Source organism: Bubalus bubalis, chromosome 3 (genome assembly GCF_019923935.1).
Source record: "Bubalus bubalis isolate 160015118507 breed Murrah chromosome 3, NDDB_SH_1, whole genome shotgun sequence".
In the NCBI taxonomy this organism is placed as follows: Eukaryota; Metazoa; Chordata; class Mammalia; order Artiodactyla; family Bovidae; genus Bubalus; species Bubalus bubalis.
The window spans coordinates 49,720,015-49,740,718 of record NC_059159.1 but is presented as its reverse complement, the minus strand read 5'-3'; the positions used below and the strand labels follow the sequence as shown (position 1 = coordinate 49,740,718).

The 20,704-nt window shown below is 46.1% G+C and overlaps 1 protein-coding gene across 7 annotated transcripts in view; it reads right to left on the bottom strand.

Moving 5' to 3' along the window:
- The window catches only part of ACACA (acetyl-CoA carboxylase alpha), a 288,741-nt gene that overhangs the window by 40,869 nt on the left and 227,168 nt on the right, over window positions 1-20,704 (bottom strand). For all 7 annotated transcript variants that reach the window (XM_025281124.3, XM_044939574.2, XM_044939575.2 and 4 more), the window contains 2 exons: window positions 3,155-3,298; window positions 2,440-2,560 (listed from right to left, as the gene is read on the bottom strand). In XM_025281124.3, coding sequence (XP_025136909.1) covers window positions 2,440-2,560; window positions 3,155-3,298 — 265 coding nt within the window. The remainder of the gene's footprint in view (window positions 1-2,439; window positions 2,561-3,154; window positions 3,299-20,704) is intronic.

The following is a 20,704-nucleotide window of genomic DNA, read 5'->3' as shown; positions in this document are numbered from 1 at the left end:
ATCTACACATGCACACACACCTGTTCAACTCCTGAAAAAGGGTTCAGATTTTGATGAGGGTTCTAAACCAAACTTCTAAGTTCCTCAGGTTATCGAAGTTTTGTTAAAAAATAATTTTATCCATTTATTTATTTTTGGCTGTGCTGGGTCTTCACTGCTGCGTGGGCTTCTCTCTCGTTGCAGAGCATGCGCTCTAGGACATGTGGGCTCATTAGCTGCCGCTCCCTGGGCTCTATCTAGAGCACAGGCTCAACAGTTGTGGTGCATGGGCCTGGTTGCTCCGAGGCATGTGGGATCTTCCCAGACCAGGGATTGAACCCATGTCCCCTGCAGTGGAAGGCGATTCCTTACCACTGAGCCACCAGGGAAGCCCAAGATACTGAAATTTTAACTTTGTATGCTTGGATCATTTTATGGTCCTTACTTCAATAATAATGATTTGGAACTACAGAATTCATTTCAAAGTGGAAATATTTTTTCTTTAAAACCCTTCCTGCCTAATATGTTGGTTGATGGAGGGGAGTCATTGGAGGGCTACAGGTATTATAGGTGGGCTTTACTGGGCCCCCTCAAAGAGCAGGTCATGTTCAGTTCATCAGTAGAACTTAGAAGCCACTTAACATGGCTCTACATTATTCCCAGGAGAACACTCACTAGGTCTTGTTCTGATTTCTCCCAGAAAAGTCCTGCATTTTATGACTGATAAGATATCTTAGGCTCATGGCTCTTATTATAAGTTTTGGTATAAAAACGAGAGGTAGGGCAAAGATTACTATGATGATTCTTCTATGTCAGAAAAACTATTTAATTTTATTAAGATTAGCAAGAAAGGGCACTGACGACAACAGGTAAGGTTTTAAATTAAAGTCAACCCTGCTGCTGGGGCAGCTGCTGAGTCGCTTCAGTCGTGCCCGACTCTGTGCGGCCCCACAGATGGCAGCCCAACAGGCTCCCCCGTCCCTGGGATTCTCCAGGCAAGAACACTGGAGTGGGGTGCCACTGCCTTCTCCAAAAGCCAACCCTACTCTGGTGATTTTTCTATCTATAGTTAGGTTTCTGAATTAAGCCAAACTCCTAAGTATTACCTGTGTGACCTTGCCCAAATCACTTAACTTCTCTGAGCTTGTAAAATGGTCATCTCATTTTATCTCTGAGAAACAGGAAGTCCAAATAAGATGGTGTATATGGAAGTGCTTTACAGTCCCACCTAGCTTTTCAGGGGGTGCCCACATAGGATTACTAAGCTTTCCTTAGGAAGAATTATTTTTTCTTTTTTAACTCTTTGGCGGCACAACACGGCACGGCGGATCTTAGTTCACCAACCAGGGACCCAACTGCCGCACGTGCACTGGAAACGCAAAGCCTTAACCACGGGGCTGCCAGGAGTCCCTGCACACCTCCTTCTCTTTTGGCAAAGTCACAGTGACTTTTAAATTTAAGGAATTATCTTCTGCATTCCATTCTTTTAAATATAGCCCTTTGTAGGGGGGTGGGGGAGGGAACAGTTGAAAGAAACATGCAAAAAAGAACATTTTCCCAAAAAGCCTAAAAAGGTAGATTCAAAATGTAGCAGGAGGATTTGGGGCTTCACAAAAGAACTTCCTGCTAAATAAGATTTGTTAAAATCGCCAAGTGGGCTGGCAAACGGGAATGTACATTTGCCTTCGGTGGAGTGACCTCTTTTTTCCCCTGTTGTTGCTTTTTAAGTTTGGTATAAAATAAGCCCCAAAACAGAGGAATATATTAGATATATTAGAGGAAGGGCTTGTTCTAACTCAATATAGCTATCAAATTAAAAGTTCTGTCTTCCAACCAGGGAAAGACAGTAACTTCCCAGGTGGCACAGTGGGTATGAAGCCGCCTGCTGATGCAGGGGACCTGGGTTCAATCCCTGGTCTGGGAAGATCCCACACGCTGCGGAGCAACTAAACCCACGCACCACAACCAACAGAGTCCACTTACCGCAACGAGCGATCCCGCACGCCACAACGAGGACCCGACACAGCCGAATAAAGAAATACAGCTTCAAAAACGACCACAGAATAAATAAAACGTCTCTGTTTACACAGGCTAGATGCTCGAAGATTCTGGTCCTATCACTCTTTGACTTTATGGGTTATATTTAACTGTTTTAAAGTTTTTTAAGACCATTAAGTAATAAGGGCTCCAATGACAGAATAAAGAGAAGAAACGCACTAACGACTACAGGGCTTAGAACTGACTCAACAGCTGGTTTCATTCATGTTTCATTTGTTCTTGATGGATTTTCTACCTTTTTCTTCAGAGAGCTGTTGTTTTTCCAGATTTCCCTCATTCCCAGGTACTTCCGGGGCTCTGTTTTCTTTGTCACATGCTATTGTGCAGGAATTGGTTAGTGACGGAAAGGAACACTGAGAGCGTGAGGGCCAGGGTGCCACGGACCCTCTAAAATACACATACTTGGGTGAGGCCGGCCTGCCAGCATCCACCGAGGGTCATACGGCGCCTTCGTGGGCACAAACTCGATGACTCTGTCTATCGGATCCTTGGAATTCAGGAGAGGAACTGAACTGTATACACTCTAGAAGGCGATGGGAGGGAAAGAGCACAGCGGTCAGTGAACAACTCGTAACTCAGCAACAGTGACAGACAAAGAGAGCAGGACCCACATATGGAAGCACATCCGTTAGTCCCATCCATCAGCTGGAAGGACCCCAATCGAGAGCCAGGCCCTGAGGAAGAGGTACAGCTCGCAAGTCTCACGTGGGAGCCTGGTAGAAAGTGGGGCGATTGGACTCTTGACTTCAGTGCGCCCAGGCTCTCTGGGAAGTCCCCTAGAGGGGTGGACACCGATGACAAAGGGGAAAGCCCCACAATGAGAACGAAGCCTTAAGAAGCTGGGGTCTGAGCCCAGACACGACTCAAGGCTTCCCTGGCTGGAAATCATCAGAAGGGGGCCTGACCCCTGAAATCCAAAGGTGTTTTTAAAGAAAGGTAGGAGGCAAAAGATGGCTTTAAGAAAAAAAAAAAAGAAATCAACAGCTTCTAGAGAATATTCTGTAAGAAAAAAAGCCTTCTCCCATAAAGGAGTCTCACACGCTGAGGCAGTGAGCTGTGGTGAAAAGGCTGGGTTCTCCGAGCTTTTCGGTGCCGGCAGCAAGTGGGGAGGACTCACCTTCGGCATGTAAGACAGCCAGTGCAGGACGGTGAACACCCCCTCGAAGTCGTCACAGACGGTGCTGTGCGTCACCCCGTTGTTGTGCATGATCTGGATGCCCCCCAGCTGGTTGTTGGAGGTGTATACTTCCCTCCCGAGGACCTAGAGAAACAGGCCAGAGAAGACGTTCATCCAGTCAGAGAGAAAGGCAAGGTCTGTCTCGTAACTGCCACTAAAATGGATTCTTTTTTCTGCAAGACAGAGTCCGGCCTCCGTGGGCTGTGTCGAGGGACTGTCTGGACCTTTGTCCTAAAAAGGAAACTCAGAAGACACAAAGGGCGTTTTAGACAATCACATACTCTGCTGCAATTAAACACCAGCAAGCCCCTCTTTATCAGCCGCCACAGACGCATGGTGGCATCCTGGGCTCTGGGGGGAGACCACAGTGGTGGGTAACGCTGGGGCCCCGAGAGGCAGGCCACACCACGCTGCTGCCCGCAGACGCAGAAAGGGGAGTGCCTGGCTGCTGACACCCTCGAGTGACGAGTCTCAGTTAAACAGGAGCATCGAGAAGTTTGGACTCCTCGTTTTTTCCAAGGGTTACTTTTCCCCTTTATATTTGATGTTTCAAGCGAAATCCTGAAGCAACTCATGACACATACATGAAGCCTTGAGCCTAAAGTCCTCTTTGTGTGCTGGGCAAAGGGCAGTGATTTATGCCCAAACCCACTTCTCCTGGGTCCTTTCCTCCCCAGGTTCCAGGGACTTCAGGGCCTCAATTCCCTGGTCTATCCACCCCTGGAGGAGTTTAACTCTTGTGAAGATGAAAGGCACCTGCGATTGGAAATCATAAAGTTACCTTTAAAAAAGAAAAAAAGAAGAAAGAACATTCTTCAACTCGGAAATTGTAGGGCTTCTTTTCCCCTTGAAGATTGGTTAATCATTTCTTTTGGGGAGGGAGGTTTTCCGACCCAGCAGATGGAAGCTGGGCAGCCTGACCACGGACTCCTGCAAACTGCTGAGTGTGTAGTAATTGCCAGTCATCTACGGTAGCCCTGGAGAGCTCTTAACAGCTGTGGAGCCGCTTACTGTATGTTACCTTTTCTTTCTTTCCCCTTTCTCCTCCTCCTCCTCTGGAAAATAACCACAACACAAAATTTCTTCCTTACTTTTATTCATTTCCAGCCTCTGGGGGAGAACCTAATAAAGGAGAGACCAGCGAATTCTACCTGTATATTCCCATTTTGCCCCTTCCTGTTCAGAGCTGTGAGCGGGGCTGGGTCAGCCCCGGGATCAAGACCTGCCAAAGGCTGAGGAAGGGAGCAGCCAGAGCCATCACCTCTCTGAGACCCAGCTGGTCTGGGTTCCATTTAGCTTCAGCTACAAAGGGGAGAGGGGCAGGCTTCCCAGGGGGCTCACTGGTAAAGAATCCGCCTGACAATGCAGCAGATGTAGGTTCGATCCCTGGGTGGGGAAGAACCCCTAGAGAAGGAAATCACAATCCACTGCAGTATTCTTGCCTGGAAAATTCCATGGACAGAGGAGCCTGGAGGGCTACAGTCCACGGGGTCGCAAAAGAATCAGACACTCACTTAGCAACTACACAGCAGAAGGAAAGGTGGAAGAGAGTCTTCTGAAAGGAATATGGGGAGCAAAACGGCTCTCAGATTTCTGCTTTCCTTACTAGAGAAGCACAGAGACAAGCCTCCGCAGGCACCTCTGAGCTGAGCGACGGGCCCGGCAGCGTCTTTGAAGGAGCCCCCGGAAGCGGGGAGGCCGAATCTGACCACTGGGCTCCCGTCCTCCGCCCGGTCCGCCTTTCATCTCAGCCCAGGCGCCGCGGCTCTATTCTCATTCTCCTGCTGTCTCTTTCCATTTGCCCTCTCCCTGACTGATACACTGATCTCTCGGTCACTTGGCTTTCTGCTCCACTGCGTCCATATTACTAATAACACCTCCGCCACGGCCAGTTTACCTCATGAAGGCAGGAGCACATCATTACAAAATAAACTCATAACTTTGACATTCTAGCAAATACACGCCGTTTGTTATTTTTATGGCTTTAGTCTTTCTAACAGGCAGAGGGCATTACATACCTGTTTCCTTTCTATCTTTAAATGTGTGCACACACGCACACTCGCACATGCACCAGGAAACAAGACAGAGCAAAAAAACCAAAAACAAACCCAACCCCCAGCAAATGTCCAGAGCAGTCAGACGACGGGGCACCCTGGTGGAGGCAGAAGCCCTGTCACTCAGGAGGCCGCGCTCCGATCTGGCTCTGGTTTTATGGACGTCGTAAACCCGATGGCCCACAGCTGGTCCTTCTGGGACAGACTGCCTCTCTGCCAGAAGTCGTTTGGTGTGATCAGCAGTATTTTTAATTATTAAAATAAAATTGGAAAGGGGGAAAAGAAATAAAAAGGAGACACTGCACTGACCCTGAATATCTGATACCCAGAGAGTATGTCAGGGGCCCAGAATGCCTTGCTGCCTAGAAGCAAGAAAAGAGCTAGGGCTATTTTGTACTCAGAAATGCTATTTCCTTTCCCATGAAACCCTGTCTCTAGGACTTGATAAGGTCCAACCACTTAGAACCCCACGCCTCTCCCAAATCAGTAATGGCCCCATCGAGAACCAATCTCAGAAAAAGGGACTGAAACTGATGAAGAGATGCTTCGCTGTTCAAATACACCTTCCTCAGACATCTTTGCCCCCTCATTTCAAAGAGGAAGAGAGGCTCCAGAACTGGGTTCCTCCTGGAGGCTTCCTTGTCCACCCATTCCACCCCATATTCTTACATCTGATGGGAGTCAGATCTGGAAGGAGCTAATCACTTAGCATCCCTTCCCTTTACCAGTGGAAACTCAGGTTCTGACATCTTGGCACTGTTCTGAAAAGGCAGCAGTATTTCTACATTTCTTCTTCTCTGAGGAAGAAAACCAGGGCTTACTACAGCCAACAACATCATCCTGGGCTAAAGAAATGTTTGCCATCTGAGACGATTCATTGCATTTGGGAACTAAAGATAAAAATTATATGGCAGACAGAGTATCCGAAGAGCTCCCTCTGGTCAGCCCTATCGCAGGAGGTAGGCGGTAGGGGGTGGGGGCAGGTGCAGAGGGGAAGGACACACAAAAAATGAAGCCTGCTTCACTAACCACAAACAAATGCCAACAATCATGGCTACTTAACAACTGGGGAAGAGAAAGCAGGAGCCTCCAGTTCATCTTCAATGACCACATGTGTGCAGCATGTACCAGGGGAATGGGGTGCACACAACAGCTCCTGACTGATAGGGGTCGGGGCTGACTCAAGTGGTTTTAATGATTTTAGAATACTTCACAACAAAAGCTCCAACTGCAGAAGCTGAATCTGGGCGAAGACAAAACCCATCCTGCCCAACTCTGAAATGATGGCACTGGAGCAGTTACGTTAACCCTGATGAGCGTCAGGAAGGCAGAGAAAAGGACCCACCCAACCACTGTTACAGTCTTTAATCTGTTGCCCTACCAACCTTCTATGGCAAAACCTGGGGTACACAACCCTCATCAACGTATCATTTTCGTGAAGTAGGTGAGCTTCATTCATCAGTTTTTTTCAACTGGACATACCCATTCGTACATAGGTCATGCTGCTTGCCACATTCCATTTCCGAAATTATTCCTTGCACATTTTATACTACATGATACAAACTCTTGGTTTATCTGCCCAACAGCATCAATAACCACTTGAACATAGGAACCACTCAAAACAGGGGACTCTGCTGAGGCCCTACTTCGCCACCTCCTCCCAAGTCTGAGGGGAGAGGCAGTGCCATGAAATACTAGGAACAGGCACCATCTCAGGTCCCCTGCTGAAGAGTGTCGATGCCGACAGAGCTGAATGAGGGCTCAGCCTGAAAGAGGATCTCCGTTCACTCCCCACATAAAATTAAGTCTCATCCAGCACTCAGGCATTGCAGCTGGCGGACCTGGGAATTCAGGGCACTGCCTCTAGCCGGTGATTAGCAGAACACCAATGTTAGAGGCTCCGTGAAAGATGCTGCAGAGCCTTTAGAAATTTTGAGGTGCACAGGCAGTACCGATGAATGCAGTCACACACACACACACAGAGGCCCGCGCCACTGCTTCTGCTTATCTAGAGACGCTGCAGACAGCTCAGGTTTACCCCGGCTGACAGGCAATGAAAACGGTCTAATATACCGCCTGCTCTCGCCCTTAAATCCCTTTTTGGAGATCAAGATAAACTCGTTTCTTCCCTTCCCCAGTGCTCCAGACGTTTGAGTGAAGTGGCAGAGTATTGTGAGGTTTTGTGCAAATGAAATCACTGTGTAATACTGAATGAGTGTAGTATTTACTTGTCAGGATATTCATCAGCACCCAGGCTTTGAGCCTTCCGAGTTTCATAGATGCAACTTTAGCTCAAATTTTTTCAAAAAAATTGCTTTTGTCCTGATGTATACATATTATATCACGGCCCCTCAGATTTATAAGCAAATATTTGCAATTGTGTGCTGCAGATGTGAAAAATAATGATGCATATTGATGCATAAAAAATGAAAATTCTGCTGCTGTTTTCTCCCACTTTATTGAACCTTTTCCCCTTTAAACATTCCTGGTGGATCTAAGAATTTGGCTATGTACGTGGAGTCCATCCTCTTTCTCATGAAGGTATTTCCACTTTCAAGAGGATTTCAGGAGGGGTTTTGTAAATTTCCTGAGCAATTGTCATCACTGGATTTCCTCCATGATTTTAGACATTAAAGTCACTCTGGGATCTGTTGGGTTATTGATAAAGGTTTGGCTAAGGCAGAAAGGGAGAGAGAGATGAGAAAGAAAAAGTGGGAAGAAGTGTTAAAATAGGGACAAAGGAAAGGAGAAAGGATGAGAGAGAGGAGAAGGGAGGGGGAGTGAAAAGAGGAAGGGGAAGAAAAAAATGTAATAGCTCATCTACTCCTGGTGCTAACACCCTCCTCCTTGACCTGAGAGGACTACATTTTTAAAAGCTGACAAGTAATTCAATCTCCAATTAACAATTTTAAGTGGTGCAGCACATATTACTGTGTAAATGTTTCTCCAGGAATACATCCAAGGGTGAATGGAATTAAACCTCTAGGGAGATAGGACCAGTGCCCACGAGACCAAGAATATTTGGGGGTTCCAAAATATAGTCCCTTAATACAGAGACCCAGGGTTGCAAATTCCTCCCCTGCTTTGTTGCTGCTATTATCACTGGCAAACTGGAGAGCTGGTTGGCAGCTGGCAGGCTGGCACTAGACAAGGGGCACAGTGGCACACTGGCGGCACAGGACGGGGAAGCCTCTGGGCCATGGCTGGATTCAATGCCACCCACCGCAAGACCCAAAATCCCTCTATGTGTGTGTGCGTGTTCAGTCTTGTCCAACTCTTTGCGACCCCAATGCACTGTCTGTGGAATTTTCCTGGCAAGAATACTGGAGTGGGTTGCCATTTCCTTCTCCAGGGGACTCTGGCGTCTCCTGCATTGGCAGGTAGATTCTTTACCCCTGCGCCACCTGGGAAGCCCAAAAATCTCTATAAGCAGCAAAATTACAAAGTGGTCGGGTCTGCTGATGGATAAACTGGAGCACAGGGGCTGTGCTCCCAGTGGTGGGAAGGATATTTAGGGGACTTCCCTCATGGTCCCACGGTTAAGAATCCTCCTGCCAATGCAGGGGACACAGACCGGATCCCTGGCCCAGGAACTAGGGTCCCACACGCCACAACCGACCTGTGAGCCACAACGACCGGAGTCAGGGCTTTGTAACAAGAGATGCCACTGCGATGAGAAGCCAGCGCACCACAGCGAGAGAGAGGTCGCGCGGAGCAACGGAGACCCAGTGCAGTCCAAAAGAAGTAAACGTTTTAAAAAAGAAAAGATATTTATGCAAAAAGAAACTGAGATACAGGGAGAATAGAGGAATAAGGTAGATGGCAGGAGGAGGAACTGGGGTAGAGAGGAACCTCATGACGGTTTACTTGTCAAACGTATGAGAAAAAGGCATAGACTTCCAGAGTCAAAACTGATGCCAGAGGAAATCACTCATCTCAGGGATCCATCAACTGCTCATTTAGCTGCAGACTTGAGTACACTGACAATAAATTATTTCCAAATACAGAAAAAAAATGTAAAAGTCTGGTCTACTGACATACAATTCACATATAGTGAAACTGTCCAATTTTAGGTGTACAATTCTATGAAATCTGACATCACATAGGTGTATAACCACTACCCACAATTGCCTCAAAAGTTTTCATCAGCCCCCAAAATGTTCTCATTTCCTTTGTAATCAATTCCCTTCTCCCAGCCCTTGGATGGATCCCTGTGTCTCAAAAACGCTGCCTGTTCTAGAATGTTATGCGTCTAGCTTCTTTCAGAAGCATTATGCATCTGAGAGTCATTGACGCTGACCCAGGTGGCAGCTCCTTTCTTACTGCAGATAGTATTCCATGTTATGGAAATACTACCACCTGTCCATCTGCTTGCTGTTAGTTGACACTTGGGCTGTCTCCAGTGTCAGGCAACTATGAATAAAGCTGCTGTACATTCCCGCACAGGTTTTTTATCAATGTACGTTTTCGTTTCTGTTGAGTAAATACCTAGGAGTAAGACGCTAGCAAAAGGAGAAGAGGGCACCCGAGGATGATATGGTTAGATAACACCACGGACTCAACGGACACGAATCTGAGTCAACTCCGGGAGACAGGGAAGGACAGCGAAGCCTGGCCTGCTGTAGTCCACGGGGTCACAAAGAGCAGGACACGACTTAAGAGACTGAACAGCAGGATTGCTAGGATACACTGGAAGTGGGTAACTTTTTTAAAAGAAAGCTAGACTTTTTCTAGGTGAGTGTACCATTTTGCAGTCCCACCAACACATGTGAGATTTCTAGCTGTTTTGCATACTCACCAACATTTAGTATGTCAACTTAAATTTTTATTAGTAGGGTCTAACTGTGGTTTTAATTTGTGTCTCCCTAATGACTAATACGGAGAAGGCAATGGCAACCCACTCCAGTACTCTTGCCTGGAAAATCCCATGGGTGGAGGAGCCTGGTGGGCTGCAGTCCATGGGGTCGCTAAGAGTCGGACACGACTGAGCGACTTCCCTTTCACTTTTCACTTTCCTGAATTGGAAAAGGAAATGGCAACCCACTCCAGTGTTCTTGCCTGGAGAATCCCAGGGATGGGGGAGCCTGGTGGGCTGCCATCTATGGGGTCGCACAGAGTCGGACACGACTGAAGCGACTTAGCAGCAGCAGCAGCAATGACTAATAGATAAATATCTTTTTATGTGCTAACGATAATATCTTTTTATGTGCTTATTTACCCATCTTTATACCTTTGGTGAAAGGTCTGTTCAAATTTCTTACCCATTTAAAAAGTTACTGGGTTGTTTCCTATTATTGAGTTGTGAGAACTCTTCATATATATATATATATATATATATATATATATTTTTTTTTTTTTTTTTTTTTCCAGTCACCTCCCAGTGGTTTTTCTGACTAGGTATGGGAAATGAGGTCGGTACTGGAAGGCAGCTGGCTGTGTGACTGCCTCTGCCCACCAGTGGAGAGGCACAGAGTTTGGTGCCTGCTGTGACCTGGCTTCTTGGGGAGTAACACCGACCTTTCATCTCTTCAGCCTTTCTGTTTGTGTTTTCTCATCTACATCTGGTGGGCGGCAATTTAGTGTTTTCCTCTTAAAACACGTGAAAAGCCTGTTACTGTCTTAACACAACAGGCACACAATAAATGCCGGTGAACTGCCATCGTTCTCACCGTTCCATAAAAACTCAGCCCTGGCTGGTATTTTCAGCAAGCTGAACTACTATAAGCAATAGAAGCCTTTCCTATTAGTGCTAATATGTGTTAGGGCTTCCTTAAGCAAAACGAGTGGTTTGGTTTTCCTCTCCTTTTAGTTTTCCCCAGTGGAGATACTGGGTTTTTCTTTCAAAATTCTTTACCTGGGCTAGAATTAAGCTAGTAACTCTATATACTATAAAGTCATATTACATTAGGGTTGCTCTACTGAGCTGCATAAACCTGCTTTATCTGTTGAGAAGACATTTTCTCAAAGGGTTAGATAGAAAATGAAGATACCCACAAGTTGATGATATGTTCCAACGGTCTTGACTTCCCATATTTGCATCTTATGCTTTGGTTAAATTTGGATGAGTTCCTTTCCTAAATAAACACTGATTTCTCACTTTCTCTTATGTGCAAACTATTTTAAAAGGCTTAAATTCCAGACTCTAAGACATTTAAACTATTAGGACCCAGTCAAGAATCAACCAGAAAAACTCGACGCCTGGGCATGGTAATTTGTTATCAATCTAAACTGCTCTTAAAGCTTCTCCTTTCATAATTCAACACTCCTGACGGCGGACGTTTGCTGATTAGACGGTGTGAAGGCGGCCACTCTGAATGAGAGGGGACACACCCAGATCTGGATCCAGGCACAGGGGACATTCCCGAGAATGATGAACAGTCAGGAGTCAGGTTTCTAAACAGTCTCGTTTCCTGCGTCTTTATCATATTCACACAGCAGTCTGTGCACAGCCAGGGACCAGGTCTGTCTTCGCCCCAGAAGACTGAAGCCCTTGCATTTCTAATCTACCAACGTGTGCAGTTCTTGCACTTTTAATTTATGAGTGTTTGGGGGGGAACTCTCTGACTTGGGAACATATTGGCTCGGTCTAATGCTTGGAGATTATTAAACTCGGAGCTATGCTCCACTATCAAGTCTACAGATCTTTTATTTAGAAGATATGGTGCTCTAAATGCACAAAGAGCTCCCTGTCACCTTCACATTAAAGCCCCTAGTGCCTGGTAAATGGAATTATATAGCTGTCATCTCCTTTCCCCAAAGTTTTAAGAGTACAATGGGCTCATTTTTTCACACTCCATCCCAGCTTCAGAACTAAGAGACCTACTTTGTATTGATTTAAGGTCTCAGAAATAAATAAACCTGCTTCACCGCTGTGATTCACAACAAATTCATGATACACTATTGCATGATATATTTCAAGCTCTGGCCCTGGTTCTCTTTTTCCTCTGGTGAGTGATGGGGGAGGTGGGAGGTAGTGGGGAGCTGCAGAGCTGACAGCCGGATGGTTATTGGAGATGGCTGCTGACTGCAAATCCAAGAACAGACACTGCTGGAGGAGTATGGGAATTTTTTTTTTTAAACTGGGGGGCAGGGGTGAGAAGCTAATTTACTTGGGTTTCAGGCAGGGGTTGGGGGGAGAAGAAAGGTTAAGGGGAGAGGAGAGGGAGAGACACAACAGCAGAGCTTCGACTGAACACTAATTTGCAAAGACAGAGCGATGAACATGGCTGGAAAGAAAAGTGAAGAAAATCCAGCACAAGGAGGCATAACATCTAAATGACTGGGAAGATGAAGATGCGGAGCTGCTCTGCTGAGGGCACCAGTCCTTGGGGGGCACTTAGCCTGAGTTCAGGGATGATGTTTTATGACAGGCAGAACATGTACAGATCCTACACACCCCAGAACCTGTGAAGTGGAGGCATCTTTGATTCCAAGACTCAGGGAGCATCCAGTCCTGGGGGCTGGATAGGATGCTCTGGAGAGAGGGCAGACATAGAGCAGAGGTCACACGTATGTGTGAGCCAGAGATTGCTCCCTGAGCTGAGTGGGTGAGAAATTAGCATCTTGGTTTGTGTGCCCAGAGGACTTCAAAGTCCCTCAGTCTACATCACCCTACTGATTTCTGAAACAAGTCCCACTAAACTAATTTTAACAAGTATCTGAATATATAGCTCTCAAAAAGACCTATCTTTGGACTTCCCTGGTGACCCAGTGGTTGCGAATCCACTGCCAATGCAGGCGACACAGGTTCAATCCCTGGTCTGGGAAGATCCACATGCTGCGAGGAACAACTAAAACCAAGAGCCTCAACTCCTGAAGCCCATGTGCGGAGAGCCAGTGCTCAGCAATAGGAGCAGCCACCGCGATGAGGAGCCCGAGCACCGCAGCTGGAGAGGGGCCCCCACTCTCAACAACTGGAGAAACCCCATGTGCAGCAACGAAGACCCAGTGCAGCAAAAAATAATAAAAAAGACCCTATCTTCCAGCCCTGTATCACGACCTTGACTTTTGACAAGGCGGGTGATGAGAAGGTATAAAAGCCTGGGCGGACAGCATGCAGCAGATCCCTAAGGTTCTAGAGTACTATTTCCGAGTGGTGAGTTTTAGCTGTTCCTCCAGTAATTAAAAGTCATTTCATATTTTCAGCTGGCCGGAATGTTATGAATCCAATTTCTTTGCTATCTTTGAAGAGCATTTTCATCTTCACTACGTTTGTTCTTGAGACAAGACTGGACTTTGAAAGCGAAAATACATGGGAAAGAGTTTGGTTCTGTTCAGTTCTACAACAGGCTAGAGCATCAAACTGGGAGTCACTTTGTTAATTTTGAACTACTATTTAAGAGGAATTAGTTTGTCTGTATAGAGAAACAGACTAGGAAGAACTTCATACAGATTAAACGGATTGGCTTAAAGAGTACTGAGTTGCCCTTCAGTCGAATTTTTCAAGCATCGCTGAATGACTATTTGGTAATGGAGTTACAGCGGAAATTCAAACAACAGTTGGGCAGTGGGACTTGGAAGGATCCTTCCGCTTCCAGTAATAATTCTAGGACCACTTGTTTTCATCATGAACTACATCACTACCATCACCACCTGGTACTTAACTCTTCTGTAATATGGAAAAAAAAAAAAATTAAACTGTTACGCTCTACAACTCCCATTCCTAACCTTGCTAATACATAGTAATTTTATATATTACTAGTATGTAATTGCACTAACACAGAATTCTCTTACATGTAGTCACTTTTTTAGACTCCCCACCAGTGCTCCAATCTATTCTCTCCCTGCCCCAACCTAACACAACTCCCTGGCTACAAGTCAAGACACATCTTCATAGCATAAGAGAGTACTAGAAATTAAAAAGAATTTAAGATTCAGAGACCCTCTGGTCTTCACCTTAAGATAGGAAATGTATTTTACATAGAGGAAAGTGAGCCCCAAAGAGACAAGAGCCCAAAGTTGCTTTGGGCTAGTTGCTTTGCTAGTACATGGCAAGGAGAGCAATAATAAAAAAAAATTTTATTTGCTTTTTCTTAGAAAAAAAAATCTGAGGGACTTCCCTGGTGATGGTTAAGAATCTGCCTTGCAATGCAGTGGGGTCCATCCCTGGTTGGGGAACTAAGATCTCATGTGCCGAGAAGCAACTAAGCCCATGCATCGCAACTTAGAGGGTCCAAACTCTGCCAACGAAGATCTTGCGTGCTCCAACCAAGATCCCATGCAGCCGAATAAATAATAAATACATAATTTTTAAAAAATCTAAAGGCTCTGATGGGCTTCCCAGGTGGTGCTAGTGGTAAAAAAAACCCATCTGCCAATGCAGAAGACATAAGAGACACAGGTTCAATCCCTGGGTTGGGAAGATCCCCTGGAGGAGGGCATGGCAACCCACTCCAGTATTCTTCCCTGGAGAATCCCATGGACAGAGGAGCCTGGAGGGCTACAGTCCATGGGGGTCACAAAGAGGGTCACAAAGAGTTGGACATAACTGAGTGACTAACATCAAAGGCTTTGAAACTTCAAAAGGTTTTAGCACATTTATAATAGGCTGTCGAACATGATCATTCCCAAGTCTCAATGCCCAGGCAGAGCCTCAGAACTCTAGAAGCTCCAGAGTGATGCTTGTGTGGGCTCTCCCATCCTGAGTGTCTAGGCCACCATGCCCACGCGGGCTCTCCTAGAGGGTCAGAGGCCGTGGACCCCTGAATGACAATTCCACCAGAGAGCAGAGATCAGACTGCCAGCTGATGACCTCAGCGCACTCATGGTGTCAAACAGCCCTGCTCACAGTTTCCTCCCAGACCCGAGGAATACTGGGTGAGAAACTAAACAACTCCCCAGATGGGGTCAGGTGGCCCCTATTTTACGTGTGCGCAGGGGGAAAGGCCTGAAAACCAAGGGGATGGGCAACCTTTTCTGAGAGCTCATTCCTCATGCTAAAGAGAGGCTGACTCCGAGAGGAAGCTCACATGCCCTCTTTAGAAAGGAGACTGATCCCATCTGGAGCTTCGGAGAACAGGGCCTGTCTGTTGTGAAAATAGGTAGTTAGGGACTTTTAAAAATGCAAATTGCTGGACTGATCCTTAGAGTGATTATGGGCTATTGTACCAACAAGTCCTTGGGGACCTGCGCAGACAGATGACTGACACATATACTACCCTATCAGGGCCGGACATGGTGCCTCTCGCGTTAATGGCTTTCCAAAGTGTGTGATTGTCTTCAGATAACATCTATGGGGAAAGTCAATATGTGGATGTACTGCCACAGTGAGGACTGACATCTAACATTTTCTTAAAGGAATCTTCGCCTTCCAAGGGTCAGAAAGTAGAGAGGGTGTTGTGTTTGTATTTCACTTCCACGTCTCAGATAAAGAGCTGCACTGAGACAGGCCCCTAAATGCATCTTAGGGAAGACGACAACACTACCAGTGAATTACCTGTATTAACTCATTTAATCCTCACAAGGGTCTGTTACAAGCCCTGTTTTATGGTTAACACTACTGTGACCTGGAAGGGTTAAGTACTTTGTTCAAGGTCGATCCACTCACAGTTGGCAGAGCCTGGATTCAAACCTGGCCAGTCTATTTCTCTTATTTTTTTTTTTTTTGTTTCACCATGAGGCTTGTGGGATCTTAGTTCCCTGACCAGGGATGGAACTCCTACTCCCTGCATTGGGAGCTCTGAGCCTTAACCTCTGGACCTCCAGGGAAGTCCCCAGTCTGCCTCTTTAAGTTACGTGACAGTTACAAGGCAGCCAGAGCTGAAGAACCATCCCTTCCTTTCTCAAGCCCCCATGACTGACTCACATTGTGCATGAGAGTGTCATGGGCAAGGACAGAGAATGCACAGTGCAGGCTCCTGGTGCTACAAGCTCCTGGGAGGAGCTCTGATACTGTACCCCAAAGAGTCACGTTTCATGTTGTACAGACAAACAAATGTATGTATTTGGAAACTGAGATCCAGTGTGGGCCTGATACCAAGTTTCAAAAGCAAGATTAGCAGAATTAACAGGCTTAACACATAGCCCTAGCCACACTCATCATAAAATTTATTTTTTCTTGGCAGATCCATTGGTACCAGGGACCTGGTCTCTCTAAAGGGAATGAGATTATTGGATATTTTTTCCCCCTTAATGCAGAAGCTTTAAAATGCTTTAGCATAAGAAAATCATACATCACCTCTTGAATGAATCTATAATCCACCTATCAGACCACTGGCACATGCCTTACCTCCAGAGACAATTATTGTCCAGAGGACAAGTCATAAACTGCAATTCTGATTTCTTGGTATAAAGAGAGAGCTTTTACCATATCTGGGCAGTGGATGAGAACTGGCAGGCCTTAGTCTATATCCCTTATATTTCTAGGTCCTCCCAGCCTACCGACCTCTTGATGTCACAGTAAACAGAACAGAGCAAAGAGTGGAAGGAGAGGAAGTGGATCTGAAAGTCACTGCAAACGTCCAATGTCGCCTTGACTTAGGAGTTTATGACTCTACAAATTGTCACAGCCCATTAAGGGTCTCTTTTTCCAGTTTCCCAAGCACACAAGCTGCTGCCTTTGCCAAGCCAGCCTGACTCCCTTCTGGCAGGCAGTCTTTCATGTCCATCAAGTCCGTCCTTACCTCTCAGTGAGGAATTTTGAAGGATCTGCCCACCCACTGCCTACTGTTTGAAGAACTGGGAACTCATGATCCACTACCTTGAGTGACATGAGAGAGCAGGCCCTTAGGAGCTTCTCTTACTTATGTTATCACTCTCATGACATTTGGACAAAAAGTAAAATGACCACTGGGACGTCCCTGATGGTCTAGTGGCTGAGAGTCCGCCTGCCAATGCAGGGAATACAGGTTCGATCCCTGGTCCAGGAAGATCCCACATGCCGAGGAGTAACTAAGCCACAACTACTGAGCCCACGCACCGCAACTACTGAAGCCCTCTTGCCTAGAGCCAGTGCTCCGCAACAAGAGAAGCCGCCACAATGACAAGCTCAAGCCCCACAACGAAGAGTAGCCCCCGTGTGCTGCAACTAGAGAAGGCCCACGCAGCAATGAAGACCCAGTGCAGCTGAAAGTAAAATAAATAATTAAAAAAATAAAATGATCACACTACTTTCTCTTCTCAGGCCTTGTGGACACTGAGCCCAGGGAACTCAGCGCACCTTAAATGAAACTCAGGGACGTGGAGGTTCATGTTCTGCTGCTAGTTCTAGTCTCTGTCGGTGGAACGAATAGACAAAGGTATTCTTCTACCTTCTGCTGTTTCTGTCTTCCCATCTGTAAAATGGCCCTCATGCCACCAGCCCACCCAGAAAGTTACAAGGAGCCACACAGATGTTCTTAAGTTTCAAATAAAGTTATCCAGGCTGCCCCTATCACCAGCCCATCGCCTTGAGTACAAATATCAACTCTGTTTTTGCGACGCTTAAGAAAACTGGATCCTGTATCTCTCCTCACCTGTGTAATATTCTGAATATTTCACACATAACTACAGGCAGCAAAGACCATGGCATTCAAGGAATGAGGATATACAAATACTCAGATGACAAGGACCGGGGATCAAAGCACACATGTGGGGAGCACTTTCTGGTTTTGGAAAACAAAAGACAGAATGGCAGAGGACAGAGCCCCTAAAAAAGATGTGTAAGTGAACAGTGAAAGCACTGACAGGAAGAAACAGGAAACCCTGGGGATGGTCATGTTTTATGTGCAGGTGACCACTGCCGGCTACAAAAAGAAATCCTTTAAAAGTTAAGAGTCTTTGGAACAGAGAGGTAGGAAGGGCTAAACTAATTAAAACCGGGTTGGCTAACGACGGGCAGCACCACGTGGGTGCTGAGATGGAGTGCAGCCATAAAAGCTTGACGCAGACACACAGTGTATTAAGTTGGGAATGTGTGTCTTTCCAGCTTCGTTTCTATTAAAGGAACAAACAATTTACATGTGGCTGCGTTACAGAAGTGTGATATGTGGAGTGTCAACCCTTTCTCTTCACACCCAACTGTGTTCAGTCAAAGGAGACACGGGGTGGAGGGGGGCGGGGAGGGGGAGGAGAAGAGCGAGGAGAAAGAAAGTTTTTAAAAAAATCTCTGCCTCAGCAAAAGTTTTCATTAAAATTTTAGACAAATGATCCCTGTGTCCTTCTCCCTTGCTGCCTGGGGCTCCATGCTATTTCTATGCAAATAACAACCTCGTGGTTTATATCTTATTATTTCCACCGGAGCTGCAGCGACATGACCTGAGACGTGTAAGAGGTGGGGGGGTGGGGGGGAGGTGGAGTTAGAAAGGAGAGAGAGAAAGAAAGAAGAGGAGAGAGAGAGATGAAGTGGGTGTTCACTCAAGTGTGAAAAAAATACTGTCAGGAGTGCGCGTCAAGAACAAAAAAAAAAATCGCAGGGATAACGTGTTTATTTCAGTACCACCCCCACCCCCCTACCCCCCCCTCTGCAATCCAGCACCTTTTAAAATTCATTGGGCATCCGGCGATCATGCACAATCCATCTGCTTTCACTTTATCATTTGCATTTCATGCCTCCTGGCTTTTGATGTGCTGATACTTTGATGCAGTCAGGAGACGCGCATTATCATTATTTCAATTTTCAAAGGGGTCAACGGGATCGGCACTTGCACACACAGATTTTTTTTTTCCCTACAACCTCTGCATGCCCCCCCCCCTCTTCTGACTCTTCGCCCTAATGTTTAACATAAAGGATGAAGACTCAGAAAGGTAGGGGTCAAATGTTTACAGTCTAAAGGCTCGTGTCCACCACCTACAATTACACAGGTACACGCGTATGACAGGCTAGATGGTCAGGGCTTGGGGAGGCTCTATGGGGCTTCAGACACACACAAAGACTTTCTCACACATGGAGACTCAGGGAAGCACACAGAGAGGGATCCAGACACAAAGAGACAGAGACTAGCGCCCAGGCAGGAAGAGACACGCACTCATAGTGACCTGGACACACACCCAGCGGATGTGAGACACAGATTCCTATAGAAGAAAAGGCAGACTTGTAGAGCGATAGCGGTGCACACAAAGACAGGATGTGCACAAGCAGGAAGGCGGAGGAGGCAGCCGGAGTATGTGGCTCCTGTCTAGTCCCCTTCCTCATACTTGAGAGGCACAGGGGCAGACAGGACATTTTAATGAATTTGCATGAAATCGAGGGTCTGCCAGCTCCATGGCTCCATGTAAGAGGACAGTGAAGCAGTCAGGGCAGGGTAACCCCTATAACTGATCACTCCATTCAGCTACGAATGATCATATCCTTCTGGAAATGAGCATTGTAGGGTAAGTTACAGCTGCAGCTTCACTGTCTCTTCCCTACAACTAGACTTCTTTAACCAGCAGCCCTGCAGGCTAAGAGGACAATGAATATAATGAATTTGATCACAGCAATTTAACCAGATTTTAAGAAAACAAAACAAAACCCCTAATGCTTTCTTTGTAGCATGATTGAAATTCAACTACCAAGCTTTCAGGAGAAAACAAACAAAACCCCCAGCAGCACTGACAATAACACAACAATGACAACACCTCTGCCTTTTGGAATAGTCTTGCTATCAGGGAAAAAATAAGAAACTCAGTGTGACAAGACACTTTTCAGAAATTAGCTCTTTGCTCAGGTAGAGGAACATTACAGAAATGTAGGTGTCTTCGTTACCTTGGATCCTCACAGATAATGGTACGTACAGTTCTCTTCAGCATGCATCAATATCTCATTCTAAGAAAAAGGATCCAAAAGAACAACTTTTTTTTAAAACGTAAGACTCTCAGCCAGTTTCATTCAGAGCAATAATCTCCCTCAGTAGAGACAGTTCACAATTTTTATGTCCAGGCTACTCTCTAAAGGAAGAGCAGGACATCCAAGCCGGCCTCTGTGGGCACTGCTCTACTTTCCTTGGAGAGAAAGGCAAACCCAGAGAAGGATGCAGAGTTCACACGGGTGCAGAGAGCAAGCTTCTCGCCTCACACCATTCTCATTTCTGGCGTTCCGCCAAAGTTAACTGGACTGATGGCAGCGTCAACTTATTCTAAATGGGGACGATAGGCTGGAACACTGAATTCCAATCCTTCTACTTGAAAGTCAAGGCTGGATTAAAAAAAAAAAAAAGTGTGTGCAAGTCTAATAAACAACTAACTTAGCACACGTGTAATTCCGCAAGTTCGATCCCCAAACCATATGGACAGAGGAAAAGGTAACTGCACCGTGCAGGCCAATGCTTTGTGCCGAGTTCTAGATGCTTTTACCTGTGTTTCCTCATTTAAAGGAGGAAATTATTACTCATCTTTGACAGATAAAGAAAGATGAGAGGTTATGTGAGCTGTATGAGGTCAGTCAGCCAGCCTTAGACTTATACATATTCCTAGCTTTGGAGAGAAAATAATTTTCCTATGCCTGCAAAGAAGGGGGAACCACATGGTCCTTTGTATATGT